General features: G+C 36.0%; 1 protein-coding gene across 1 annotated transcript in view; it reads left to right on the forward strand.

The window, feature by feature from the left end:
- Positions 1-15,301, forward strand: part of LOC118190975 (immunomodulatory peroxidase-like) — a 119,132-nt gene that overhangs the window by 27,470 nt on the left and 76,361 nt on the right. Inside the window, exon 5 of the mRNA XM_085823552.1 lies at positions 3,084-3,213. Coding sequence (XP_085679678.1) covers positions 3,084-3,213 — 130 coding nt within the window. The remainder of the gene's footprint in view (positions 1-3,083; positions 3,214-15,301) is intronic.

Below are 15,301 nucleotides of genomic sequence, written 5' to 3' on the forward strand. Positions count from 1 at the left end.
AGGTAGAGGATTGCGTTGTTCCAAATTTGATGGTTCTAGATACCGTCATTTTTTCACAGTGCAAGAAACACACATGTATTCATGCAGATTATTCATTATTAAATGTCTTTAAATATACTACAAGGCGATAATATTTGATGGCAACAATTTGCAAAGTGAAACGGACGTTTATAATGTAACAGCGCAATATGCCGTTTCGAAACTAATAGCCTTTCTGGGCTACCGCCCCTTTGGGCTAATAAATCAAATTCACAATAAACAAATCTTATGCAGAACTAGAATTGAATTAAAAAAATAATCACTATAAAATGTTGGCACAATCAATTATTACAGTTTACAATTTTGACATTAGAATTAAATGTATAAAAATTATTAAGGTGTTAAAAGTGCATTTTGAATGATGCATTTTGAAATATAATTGAAATAAAACTCCTTTATAAAAAATATGCTATAATATTCACCTATAATCTTAAAAAAAGATTATAGGTGAATATTCTAGCATATTTTGTTATAATCTTAAAAAAAGATATAAAGCTTTATAATTATTTGGAACGTTAATTATGCTTGATAAATATACTAAATTTTTGAAAATCAATCTCAGTTTCGAAAATAAAATATCTAAAAATTCTAATTTGCAAAATGAGGCGCTACAACCAACTTTTTCTTGGCAATTATACACACTGCAATAGTCAACCATTTAAGTTTCTGCAAGTCGTCCCTACTCCTCCGGGTGGCATATTTCACAAGTGCACATCAGCGTAGCCACTGAGGAAGGGGTTTCGAAAACTGACCAATGAGCTTCTATTGCTTTTGTGAAGCTAAATCTTCGAGCCTGTGCGTTTACGTTTCAATTGGTATTTGTTTCGAAGTTATAAATGTATGGCGTAATAGTAGAAAATCTCGTACTGCTTTCATGCGTTTAATTAATCGCTGACATTTCACTTTTACGATTTTTATCACGCTATCGCTGACATTTCTTCGCGATTTATATCACACATTAATATTTGGATTGATGTTCACGGCGTATTATCGTACTTTACATCGAGAAAATGACTCAAGCTACAATTAGCCTCGAATATTATGAATTTATTCACACCTGGTGATTAAAAGAATTCAAGTGTATAATTTTTTGGGCTGGAAGTGTTACAAGGAATCTAATGTTTTCTTATTTCAAGTCTTGCATTATTTTGAATTTTAAAGTTTCAGAATACATATTGTGTATTATCTGATTATATCCATTATTAACAGTAAGAGTTAATATGTGAATAAATTGAATATATTCTTTGTGAATAAGATAAATTCATTCAGTTTGATGAGTATTTCTTGTGTAGACAGTGCATGTAAGCGTGAGCAGTATTTAAATGTGAAATTTAACACAATAAATGTATACGAATCCAAATTAGTAAAGTTCACTTTCAATAAAATTCTGCATTGATTATTAGAACATCGTTTTCATATAGACTGCAATAAAAAGTCCTGACTTCTATTTACATATGTAATTGGTATAAATATTTTTCTCATATGCATATGTAAAGATAGCATTTAGACTCGTATGTAAAGATAGCATTTAGACTCACATGTTAATCACATATTTATTTCTTCATCTTATTTACCACTTATTAAGTAATATTTCGCATGGATATTTTTGCTGAGTATCCAACATTTGTTTGCATTTATTTCAAATTCTTTCAACCAGGTAGTGAAATCTTCACAATTGCTTATATTTGATCGAATTTCGCAATGAAAAGTTTCAGAAGAAATCGAAGATGCTTTAATTATTTTGTACAGAAAATTGCATGGCAGAATATTTTCAACCATCTTGCTTAAATCTTAAATCACGGGAAAGGTCATGTGACATGACAGAAATATTACTGGATACCCATTGGTCCATCCTAGAAACCACTCCCTCGGTGGCTACACGGATGCGCACTTGGGAAATATGCCCTCGGGGTGTGGTCAAGGTGACAGTCGAGAATGCTTCAGAAGAGGAAGAAAAGCCATTTAAGTTGTCTATTTCTTATAAGATCCATGAAGGACACAGCTGACGTACCTGACCGAACGCCCAAATCAGTTTTCCCCCATAGGGCAGCAAGTTGAAAAATCTGAACTGCAGGCATAGCGGAGCTAGTCGACACATGGAACTGACTCCGTTAGCTCAGATAAACCCCAGTGGGAACAGCCCTAGTTTAGTTAGAATCCCTGATCTTTCCTTCTTTATGATTCTACGTGAAAACACATCTTCAAACGAAATTTTTAGCCGTCGTTTTAAAATACAGCTGAGTTGCTAGTCAGACTAGTTCTGGAGTGATGTTAGGAAAAGTTGTGTATTGCGTTTCGCGTCCGCAGATGTGATGCAAGCTTAAAATTTAAAAAGAACTCGACAAAGCTACCCTTCACTGTTCGCTGGTGAAATTTTTCCAGAAATCTGGCTTTAAAGAAATTATACATTAGGTAACTACCTTCACTCGGTAATTTGTCTTATATGCGAAGTAGAAATCATTATTATACAGTAGGTAACTAACTACCTTCACTCGGTAATTTGTCTCATATGCGAAGTAGAAATCATTATCATCAATAACTAGTAGATATCAGTTTTTTACATTGACAGTAATCCATAATCCTTCAGAAGCAGAACTTACTCCTGGTTAAATGGCTTACGCGATATTGTAATTTTCCCTGTCGTTGTAAAATGCTGCAGGCAGGTACGCGAAGCACACAGTCGAACGCAAATCCACCTTCCCCAAAGTTGCAGTCTTTCTCAAACATTGCATTCCGCCTCCTAGTCTGGATTTTAGAATAGAATTACTTTACAAGACACTTTCGCATATATTCTAATAGAAATTAGCAAAAAAAATTGTTTTAAGTGTAAATATAATCTAACAGTAATAATAGAAATAAAAAGTAACAAGAAAACATTTTAGGAAAATCTGATATTTGTGACATCCTATGTTATCTTCTAAAATTTCTGAAACAAACTACAGAAATTCGCGGCGTTATAAATTTAATGCCTTAATTACCACAGTGAGAGCTTTTGAGAAGTTCAAGAAGTAAAAATAGTTATTATGTTAATTGGTCTTTTACAGGACTTATAGTAAAAGAAGGAAGCCCTGAATATTTCCTAGAAGCTCAGTTCGATGGAGATAAACGCAGAGTATGGGAAATGGGAAGAGACGGTTTGACTGGCGTGGAAGCAACACTGAAGTTGGTTCGAACGTAAGTAGCTGAGGCAGATATTTCACTGCACTGAAAATACTATTACTTTTTCATAACGTAGCAGTATGTTTACAATTAACACTGAAAATACTATACATTGTTTTCCAAATAACTCACACTAGTAGCAGAAACGTGAAATGTTTTAATAATTGCGGGTTATATCACGAACAGGCAGGAATTCCTGACAGCTATAGCTGCCTAGGTATATAGATAGTTCTAAAATAATGTTTACATTCTTTGAACGTTGATAACTGGGATACAAATAATTACAAATATTTAATTTTTTATGGTCTCGCATATCTTAAGCTATATATGTTCAAAATCACCGCTATTTCTCTCGTTATATCTACAATGTACAGCAAATGTGATTTCAGCGGGAAGGAAAGCATAGATAGTTTCAATTATATTCCTTCCGTATCCGTGGCTTTGTGGCGAATGTATTGAAAGTTTTGAAAGCCATCCCCATATTTCATACATTATTATTTCTTAGCTACCGCATCTTCTTTCTTTAGGTCACCTGCAGTTATTTCCTTTGTTCTGCATCATGTATATACATTAATATCATATTTGCACTGCATTATGTGTTTCAATCGTATGACAGCCTAAGTTCGTGCACTATGAGTTGTCTAATCATAAGTTTTTTTTTTACACATATACTATCATATGCATTATGTGAAACACCAACTGTTTACCCCAAATATTTATCTGCATTAAATATTTTCATTTGTATTACATCTACTTTACATCATGCGTTCCTATTAGTACAACATATGCTCTGTACCATATGAGCCTATAAGCTATTTATCTGTTCTGCATCATGTATATTCATTAGTATCATATCTGTCCTGCATCAAATGATTTTAATCGTACTATACCTGCTCAGCGGCATGTGGCCTTTTTTTTTTCCTTCTCATATCTGATCTGCATCATACGTGTTCATTAGAACTTAAACTGCACTGCATAATGTATTTTCATGTATCTCTATTAGTATTATATCTGCCCTATGTCACGTTTTTTAATTAGCTCTATATTTGCTCTGCATCATGTGTATACACCAGCATCATACCTGCTTTGCATAAAGTGTTTCTATCATGTGTTCGCCTAGGCTCCTGCACTATGAGTTGTCTCATTAAAATATTACTACACACATACTATCATATGTTCTAACACCAACTGTTTACCCTAATATTTATTTGTATCATATGCTCCAATTTGTATTATATCTGCTTTGCATCATGAGTTTCTATTAGTATAACATATGCCCTTTACCATGTGTGCCAATATGCTTGCGTCATGTGTTTCTCATTAGTATTATCTCTGTCCTGCATCATGTGCTTTTAAATCATCTCTGCCCAAAGACATGTGTTTTTATCAGTATTATAGTTGCCCTGAATCATGTCTTTGAATTAGCTCTCTATTTGCTCTGTATAATGTGTATATACTATTAACATATTTGCTCTGCATCATGTACTCCTATCATGTGTTAGCCTAGGTTCATGCACTATGAATCGAAGTATTATTACTCATATACTACCATCTGTTTCATATGTAAACCAAAAGTTCATTGCTAATAATTATTTGCAACTTATGTTATTATCTGTCTTAAAACTGCCCTGCATCATGTGTTTTAATTAGTATACACGCGTGCTTTATATCTGGCAATGTTACACGCGTGCTTTATATCTGGCATGCACCATGTGTTTTCACTAGTATCACAGCTTTATCTCTGCTCTGCATCCTGTGATCTTACCAGTTTTATTACACGTTTTTATATGTCACATAGTATTACATCTGCCCAGCATTATATGTTCTAACAGCATCATATGAATGCATTATTAGTACTCTACTTAGTAGTCGGTGAGTATCTTCTGTGTAATTTAAGTGTTTTTATGTGTACTGTATGGTCTAAATGTTATGGGTGTTATGTGTTTCAGGTTATTCAATGTTGTTATGTGTATTATGTCTTAGATTTCCTGTAACCACTGTAATCCTAAAACTTTCAAATGTCATACACTTCACTCGTAATGTAGACTATGTCAACCGCCTTTGTATGGCCATGTAACTTTCTCATTAAGATTCAAATATACTCCCGAGGCAGCCTGATGAGGCTCCAGGGAGTTGTTGCCACTAGATAGTGGAGGACGCGGGGCATATGCCTGTTTACCTATGTTAAACATCAGCGCCCTCGTCCTCCGTCACCCGTCACCTGTCACCTGCAGTTATTTCCTCGAGAAAAATGCTTGCGTCATTTAGGTAATTGTTATCCCTGACTGTGGCGGAATATGAAAGTTTGTTCTCCACCATTTTTGCGCATCACACACATTCTCAGTTTCCCGAAAGAACTTTAAAATTTACTTACATTTCTTAAAAAGAAACATACTCACTTTTGCTATTCAGTATATACCGATGCCTGCCTCCTGGCGGGCTGTATGGAGCGAAAAAAAATGAATGCTTACCTGCTCTTGCGTTCAGTCAACCTACGCACTGCAGCTTCAAACACGAAATTTCTTATCAGGACATCTTTATTAGTTTCTCTGTTATTAACATGCAAATATATTGTAATATTTCTTTGAGACACTATGTACAATTATATTCGAATTTCACTAGGCGAGAATAACGGATGGCAGCAATATACCCTCAACAATATTATATAGTCTGCAGTGTCAGAGAACAGGTTGGAAAACAGAAGTAGTTATTTCAGCATGAGAGTAAGCACAAGCAGTTTCATTGCATGTCTCCTGTAATCATGTAGTTTTGTTCGGCATAGCACTAAAAATCTGTTATACCATTCCTACACTTCATTTGCCGTTATGCTCTTGCTAGTGTGTCTTCAGTTCTTCAGATCACACGAAGTTCTTTCCACCTGAAATTTGTCATCCCATCTCTCTAGTGTTAAACATAATTGTGAGAGAATCAAATCCTATCTCTCAATATCTCTTTGCACTTTCCAAATATTATCAGTTTTCAGTAACACTTCAAAATTTATTTATGTCTTTTGAAAGGCAATAGTCAATGTTATTTAGTGTGTAGTGTTCCTCTCTTTTATTTTACTAAGTGTTGAGGAACCTAGTGAACAGCTAAGCGAGTAATCGCTCAAGTCCAAGAATAGAAACGTAAACTCGAGAAGGGTTAATTACTCTTTATTTGCTCCAAATAAAGATATACAGTCGGCTCATTTCTCAGGGCGTACAGCAAAGCCTCCACTTGGGCTCAAAATGTGAGAACTAACGAATGACTAATTAAAGAGATTTAACTAACACAGTTTTAGTTGGCCCATAATATTAAATTAGCAAGCGAAGCAAGCTATCAGAAGGCACGTAGTAACTGTTAGAGAGACGTATCCAAAAGGCAAAAGCGCGCTATTCAGGAATCCTAACTCTTTCTTGTTCTGGTGAAGTCAGTTGAACTTGACTTAAATACTACTCTACTTCTCATTTGCATTTAAGGCGATTCTAAAAACTCATTCTGGTAAGGAATTGTAAGCTGGAGCGAGAAGAGATAGGAAAGTGGTATAAACTTAAAATAACTGTTATAAAATTAAAATATACCTTACAAGTATATTCCTAATGATGCCTACTTTCTGGGGGCCTTTGGATTAGCTAATAACAACAGAATGGCTACATGGCTACATGCGCTTGTATACATTCAACATAGACATTACGGTTTCAAAGAGTCCACTCAGGTCATCTTTGAGAGTTTCTTTATTATTAATGTTCAAATATGTAAATAATGTATGGAAACATTGTATTTGCAAATGAGACAAAATTAACAGCATCCGTCAGAAAATGCGATGTAAGAGCTAAGTATTCCTAGGCTGAAAATGGTGGAAAATCGGCGCTGATAATACTAAGACAAAGTACATTTGAGAACTTAAAGCCTTGGTTGCAGACTGATCTAAATTTTGTATTATGGATTCATAATAAGCTTCTTTTTACAGGATGCTACCGGAATAAGTATAGGTTATCTGAAAATATTTCAAAGACTTTCATTCTTAGCGAATAAGCCGACAAACTGAATTTTAGTAGCCTCCGAAAAATGATCGGTTTTCATCCTCAAGTTTCTAAACAGTCTTTTGTTATTTAAAAGCTGAAAACTTCAATTTTCATGAAAGTTATGATAAAGTATTTAAGAACTACCGAAGATATATTTCATGAACAAGTATTTACAATTTTTGCTCAGTTTCATAATAACCCGTTCTTTTAATAATTTTGTATGCATTTAATTTTGTTGAATGGAAGTATTACATTTCATTATTTAGCATTTTAATTATTTCGCTCCCTATAAGCTCGCTTATCATTATTATTAATAAGCTCATTAATTTTTATCAAAATATTACGAACGAAGTACATTGTTTTTGAACTATATAGCTATGTTCATAACTCTGTACAACAAAATTGAATTTTGCGTCTATATGTTTGATATAAAATACGTTTTTATGTGTAAATTGTGGTGCTAAATGCAAACAGCAATGAAATTCAATAGTTACGGTTTTTTTATTAATTTTTTAAATATATTTTGAAACATATATATATAAATATATTGTAATATTTCTTTGAGACACTATGTACAATTATATTCGAATTTCACTAGGCGAGAATAACGGATGGCAGCAATATACCCTCAACAATATTATATAGTCTGCAGTGTCAGAGAACAGGTTGGAAAACAGAAGTAGTTATTTCAGCATGAGAGTAAGCACAAGCAGTTTCATTGCATGTCTCCTGTAATCATGTAGTTTTGTTCGGCATAGCACTAAAAATCTGTTATACCATTCCTACACTTCATTTGCCGTTATGCTCTTGCTAGTGTGTCTTCAGTTCTTCAGATCACACGAAGTTCTTTCCACCTGAAATTTGTCATCCCATCTCTCTAGTGTTAAACATAATTGTGAGAGAATCAAATCCTATCTCTCAATATCTCTTTGCACTTTCCAAATATTATCAGTTTTCAGTTACACTTCAAAATTTATTTATGTCTTTTGAAAGGCAATAGTCAATGTTATTTAGTGTGTAGTGTTCCTCTCTTTTATTTTACTAAACTAAGTGTTGAGGAACCTAGTGAACAGCTAAGCGACTATTATTTATAAAAATATATTTGAGAGTGCTTTTTTAATACTAAACTCATCTTCGTTTTGCTATCCGGTGATACACTACATCTGGAGCATCTCTAACAAGTGGGCAGCAATACAGTGGGTGATCGGTTAACGAACATAATCCGTTCCAAGATTATGTTCGCTATCCGAATTGTTCGTTAACTGATCACCGATTTACCATATATGTTTAATAGGAATTCGATTAATTCGTTCTGGAGATCCTTAAAATTAAATTAAAAAATGTCATGTACAAGTTAAGTTTATTTATTACAAATATAATATATACATATAGTCTTACTTATTAATCAGTCCTTTTCATTTCTTTGGGCGTTAAAGACAATGTCCAATGTCTTTGCTTCTCAGATGTAATTTTCGTTACTCCTTTAGCGGCTTGAGTTTTCTTGATGATATCTTTCTTAGCTAGGATTGTGTCTGCTGTAGACCTGTTCAAGCTGTACTGCCTAGCAACATCAGTCAATTTTTTGTCCACTGTCTACTTTAGTTATAATCTCTTGCTTGGTTTTTATGGTGAGCACAGTTCTTGACACTCCACTCTTTTGAAGTCCCATAATATTGTCAGATTTTCAGGTTTTTTTATAAGGCGTTTAGAGAAGCACATACGAATATCACAAGGACAGAAACCAACTATGGTACACAGTTGGCAAAGTGTCGTCGCACACTACCGTACGCGTCCTACGGTGCTGCCTCACAGCAACATAGTATAAATGATGACGTGTCAGCGCACGCGCACATCCAATGATGACATGTTATCAGGTTCATTGTTTCTTCTAACCTTCTTCGGAAACATACAAGGACCTGACTAAGAACAGAGAGCTTACTAAAGCTATGTTCACTAATTGTAGTAAGTAGACAGGATACAGACGAAGGGTATACAAAACCCTTTATTTTTCTTTATATACAATGACTTCCGTACTTCGGAATACCCTCCACTCGGGGTCTAACGTAAAAGATATCAAAATAAAACTAAACTCTAATTTAACTTTAGAATAAGATTGGCCTTATAATAACAGGAAGCGTATGTAGCACAGAGACTGTGAACACTACAATACGTTTAATTTATCAAGAGGATTAATACCTCTGGCCTGGAAGGCAAATAGCAACTGCGTAACTTCTAAGGTAAGCGGCCTGCTCCGAACTCACTGCTTCCTCTCTCTTTCGCTTGGCAAAAAGGCCACACTTAAATACTTGGCGTTCGCGAGAAAAACTTTGCATAAAATCCTTCACGCTTATAATTCTGGCCGGAAGTAGAAAATAAGAAGTGATAGTAAAGATTTAAAATAAAATAAACGTTAGTAAAACTTAAGATCCTTACATACTTCCCGCCAGAGTTAATTAGTTTGAAACTGAGGTCTAAAACGACCTTGTTGAAAACTTTTAGCTCTAGAATATAACGCGAGGCCAACCTTTTACAATCATAACTTCGTTAGAAACTAGAAAATTTAAAAGAAAGAAATTTGTTACAATAGCAGCTCCCAGGATCTACAACAATCTTTTTTTTTCATCTGTACTGCATCTAACCAGGAGCTTTATTCAATTCTGGTTCCTTCCAGAGATCTGGAAGGAAAACTAGTTTAATGAAATGTTACAGAATGACATTGCAAATAACATATAGAATATACTTCTCTTAACATTCTTATTTCATTCATGACTATTTTAATTATCTCTCCCCGTGCTCTCTGACATGTGTTGTAAAAGAACACCAAACACGAATGTGTTTCTGTCTACGTGTGCCACACTTCCTCCTACAATCAAAACACTAACGTGTTAAAATTCAACATAACGAGACCTCTTAACACACCCTACTTTCAACTCTAAACCCTGAGGTACTATTCTAAAAGTGGCTAACTCTAAAGTGTAGCGTCAGAGAGCCTAACTACATCATTCAACCTTTACCACATATTCGTCATGATTTTAATCTTTACAGTCACACGAATAACAAATTTTTAACATTACTTTCACTTTTACCATATCACGGTATTTCTTAACATTTAAAATAACAGTTCACATGTATATAAGAACATATCAACATGCCGTTAATTTTACACATTTGAAAACATACATTAGTAGTACATTGTTAACTTCTATTCTTTTCAAAGCAAGTGCCAATTCTTTCTACATTGAAATAATACTACATTTCAAAAAGTCTTTCAGACTAAAACTTCTTTCTTGCTAGAATGTTTTAAATAAAATTTATACAATAACTTTTTGCAAGATTTAAGTCTTTACACAACGCTATTATACATCAACTTTAGTTTTACGCACGAGTAATTTAAAAACATAATAAGAAAATCGGTCACAACTCATTTCTCGCCCTTTTGGCGATAAAGGTAGACCTCGCATGAGGTAAAACTTCTTGAAATCTGCCACTTGCAGAAAGATTAACTTAAGTTTGCAAAGTAACATAAAATTTTACTTATCTTTGTAATATTCGGACATCCTTTTCTGGGCCCAGTCTTTAAAGGTATAGCAGATAGTAGCTTGGTTGATCCTCCTTTTTGTACGGGCTCGCCCTTCAGTGCTTTCCTCTGGAAGCTTCCGTTTTTCACCAGTACGGCCACCCTTGAACTCCTTCCTTTTGTCCTCTGCTTGTGGTCTTGGCCGTTTGAAGGCAGCTGGTCTTGGTGGAACCGGGAAACTTCTGTCGTGATCCTGCTTGGACCTCGTTGTTGGCCGTTCAAATTTTTCTTGTACTTTTTCCTCCGCCGCTGATGGCCCTTCCGCAGTTCGGCGACTTTTGCTGCGGAGAGTTCTGTCGGATGAGTCGATCTTCCGTTTTAAAGCCGGGTTATAGTTGCCGTCATTTCTCCTGGTCCTCTTCACATACGTCGTCCTTCTCCCTTCTTCATTCTGGGGGTGTTCGTGAACTCTGTTTTCTGGACGGTGGAACGGCTTCTTTTTCTTTTTACCTTCAATTTTCCGCGGGGCAATTTTCTTTTCACTTGCTTCTGTCTCTCATTGGCTTGCCCTTGTACTTGTCGTTTTCCCACGTCTGGAACTTGTACCTGCGGTGTCTGCCGTGCCGGATCCTGCAAAAGATCTGAAAAGATTTGCATTTTATTACGATCGAAGTAGGGCTTAATTTGATCAATATTTGCGGAACAGGTTTCACCATTTCTGGCCTTTAACACTACAACAGCGTGAGTTATTTTTTCTATAACATATGGTCCTTCAAATCGTGCAAAAAATTTGGCAGTTTTATCTTCTGGTGCTGAAGAAAGTGAATGCTTAATTTTTAGTTCTTCATCCCCTACTTTATAAGTTACTCCCCGTCGTTTCAAGTCATAATACAATTTTTGTTTTCTCTGTGCTACTTCAGTATTCTTCTTTGCCTCCTTAATTAGTTTTTCTATATCACCCATTTTAAATTCTGGGGCTCTTTGTTGCACATAAAATAATTTATGTAACGGTGTTATAATCTTTCTGCCTAGAAATAACTCAGCAGGAGTTTTTCCCGTTGTATCATGTTTTGCGGTCCTAAGGGCGAAAGCAAATTCATTGACATAGTTAACCCAGCTTTTATGAAAATTTTTAACATAACTACGGATAATTTTCACTATATTTCTGTTGACCCGTTCCGCTATATTTGATTGCGGCCGATACGGGACCATTTTTAAATGACGTATGCCCAGTTTTTTGCACATGTCTTCAAATATATTACTTACAAATTGAGGACCATTATCCGATATAACTTTTAGGGGCGCCCCGTATTTTAAAATATATTTATTTAAAATAGAATCAGTAACTAATTTCGCGGAGGCTCGTTTTAAGGGAACAATTTCGGTCCATTTACTAAAATGATCAACCATAACAAGGAGATAGCGACTTTTATTTAACTGACTTTTTGGGAAAGGGCCCAATAAATCGATGCCGATTATTTCATTTGGAAATTCGGATTTAATACTATTTAGAAACCCGGCCGGGCGGAAATTAATATAATTAACGGCTTGACATGTTGGGCAGGACTGGACATACGCCCTTGTTAACTTTTGCAGTTCAGGAAAGTAGACTGCCTCGCGTACGCGTTGGATAGTTTTTCGAATACCAGCATGAGAAGCTAAAGGGCTGTCATGGAGCTCTTGCAGGATATTTAATCTAAGACTAGCTGGGATAACAGGTCGAAATTCGTTGTTGGAATTCGTAGTTTTTGTATAAAATAATAGACCATCTATTAGTTCGTAATGGGCCGCCCTATTTCTTATCGCCACAATATCTTAGTGGCTAAAATTTTCAGGATCCTTCAAATACTCATAAATACTTCCAAACTCATGATCCTTACCCAGTTCGGTTATTACAGTTTCTCGGGAATTTATTGTACACGCTGTCAGCATTGCAACTTTTACGGTATTACCCTGTTCGTCTAATTTAATTCGTGATAGGGCATCTGCTACGATATTTTCCTTTCCGGGGGTATGCTTGACTACCAGATTATATTCTTGCAGCTTGAGTGCCCATCTTATTAACCTTGGGGATAAATTTTTCCCTGAGTACAATCTAGTTACCGCCGCATGATCAGAATATACTGTTATCGGCGCCTTTCCAAAATAGACTCGGAACTTTTGCACTGCTAACAGAACTGCAAGTGCCTCTCTCTCGGTCGCGGAATAGTTTCTTTGTGTTTGATTTAAAGTTCGGCTAAAAAATGCCACGGGCTGCTGATTTTGCGAAAGTACCGCTCCTACCGCATAATCCGAAGCATCCGCTGAAATTTCTAAATTTTCATCCTTTTCAGGAAATTTCAACACAGGGGCTTGCGTTAATGCTTGTTTTAATTTTTCGAAAGCACTATTGGCTTCGGCCGTCCACGAGAATCTTGCCTTTTTCCTTTTTAATTTTAACAATGGCTCAGCGATAGCCGCAAAATCTTTTATAAAGGACCTATAATATGAACAAAGTCCTAGAAAAGAAGAGAGCTTCTTTGCCGTGTTTGGCGTCGGATACTTTTGTACAGCGATTATTTTTGATTCATCTGTCTCGATCCCTTTTTGCGATATTTTGTAACCTAAATATTTTAATTCAGGGGCTGCAAATTTGCACTTTTCGACATTAACTTTTAGACCGGCCTCATTTAATAAAGAAAACACCTGTCTTAAATCTTGTATATGTTGGTCGAGATTATCACTAGTAATAATGATATCGTCTAAATAGATAAATGTGGACTTTCCAAGAACAGGTCTTAACACAATGTCCATGCATCGCTGAAATGTTGCTGGGGCCCCAGAAAGGCCAAACGGCATACGCAAAAATGCATAAGTGCCAGACTTGGTTATAAAAGCAGTCTTAGGCACGTCCTCAGGCCTGACCCCTATTTGAAAATAACCATTCGTTAAGTCTAAAGTCGTCATAAATTTGGTTGATTTTATGTTCCTTAAAATTTCTTCTATGATCGGTAACGGATATACCGGATATTTCGTTATGGAATTTAATTTACGGTAATCAACAGCGAATCTCCACCTTTTTGGATGCTCCAAAGGATAATCATTATTTTTCTTACATAAAACCACCGGGCTAGCATAACTACTTGAGATGGGCGTTATGATCTTTTTACGTAGCATATCGGTAATATGCCATTCTATAATTTTTTCCTTATTCTTATCATACCGGTATGGTTTTTGACGAACCGGCAATGCATCTCCGGTGTCAATACTATGGTTAGTAACCTGAGTAAATCCTGGAATATCACTAAATAAGGAAGCAAATTCACTTACCACTTGTCGGATTCTATCTTGCTCGTCATTAGGCAGGTGGTCAAGATTTAACCTTGGCGGTTCAACCTTTTCTACACGCACTGGTTTCATTGTCAGCCTAAGGGATGCTTCATTAAAATCCAGTGTAGCTTGTGCGTCTGAAAGAAAGTCTATTCCTAGGATTAAATGTGCTTGCAAATTCTTTACTATAAAAAACATCACCTTTACTTGTTCGTCCTTGATACGGATATATAAAGGTACTTTACCTACGCACTTACATTCTTCTCCTTGCGCCGCTAATACTGTCGTATTATCCGCATTATATATGCGGTATTTGCGAAAATACTTTCTAAAAAAGACTTCTGCCACCCAGGAACACTGCGCGCCGGTATCCAGGAGTGCGGTGGCCGGGATATTATTTACCAAGACTTCATTCTTCGGAAGAGTTAAATTTTTCACCATTACTGTATTTAACTTGCAGGAAGAGGGATTTTCGTGGCTTTCGGATTTCCGCACCCTCTCGTCAGCAGAAATCCGTTTTAGTTTAAATTATTTTTCCTTTCCGTGCTTTCCTTCTTTCTCCAATGGCCTTGAGACTTTTTTCCTGGGTTGCTATTAAACTGTCGACGTTCGCCGCCTGTTTTTGAATGCTCGGGTTTCCTTGCCCAGTGATTCGCTTTTTCTCCGTAGCCGTATGCTTGAGTTTGCTGTAGTCTTGGCGTATCAAATTGGTTTCACTGTTGATATTGGCGTCTTCTTTCGACATCCGCCGTTCTTCTACTTTCAAACTGGATTGCTAGCTCAAATAACTTTTCCAGTGTAGTCGGATTTCTTAATTCAATAAAATCTTGCACTTGGGGCAGTAACCTCGGCAAAATCACTTGAATTATTTCAGGATCCGGACGGTTTCCATACAAGAGCTTGAAAACGTGAATTTTTCTTAAAATAAAGCTCGAGAGGTTTTCCATTCTTTGTTGATATATACTGAAAAGTTCTGTTTCTAATTTGGCACGATCCCTTACAACAGGGAAGGCTTTTAGTAGGGCAGTCTTGAAATTTTCGTAAGTATAGGTGGGACTTCCTGCTTGACCCAAGAGACTTCTGCCGATACATTTGAACCAGTTAAGCGCTTGGCCCCTCAAAGCGCTGGTAGCTAAGGTAACTTTTTGAAACTCGTGCACGGGGTAGAGCATGAAGTGGTCATCCAATTTTTCCAAAAAACTGGTTACCGGTGAGTTTCCATTAAATGTTGCTTCTGGTTTCATCGAAGCGCGCATGGTCTGGACGATGT

This window comes from Stegodyphus dumicola, chromosome 1 (genome assembly GCF_044657685.1).
Source record: "Stegodyphus dumicola isolate Sdum_Otavi_A_Nest chromosome 1, ASM4465768v1".
Taxonomy (NCBI): domain Eukaryota; kingdom Metazoa; phylum Arthropoda; class Arachnida; order Araneae; family Eresidae; genus Stegodyphus; species Stegodyphus dumicola.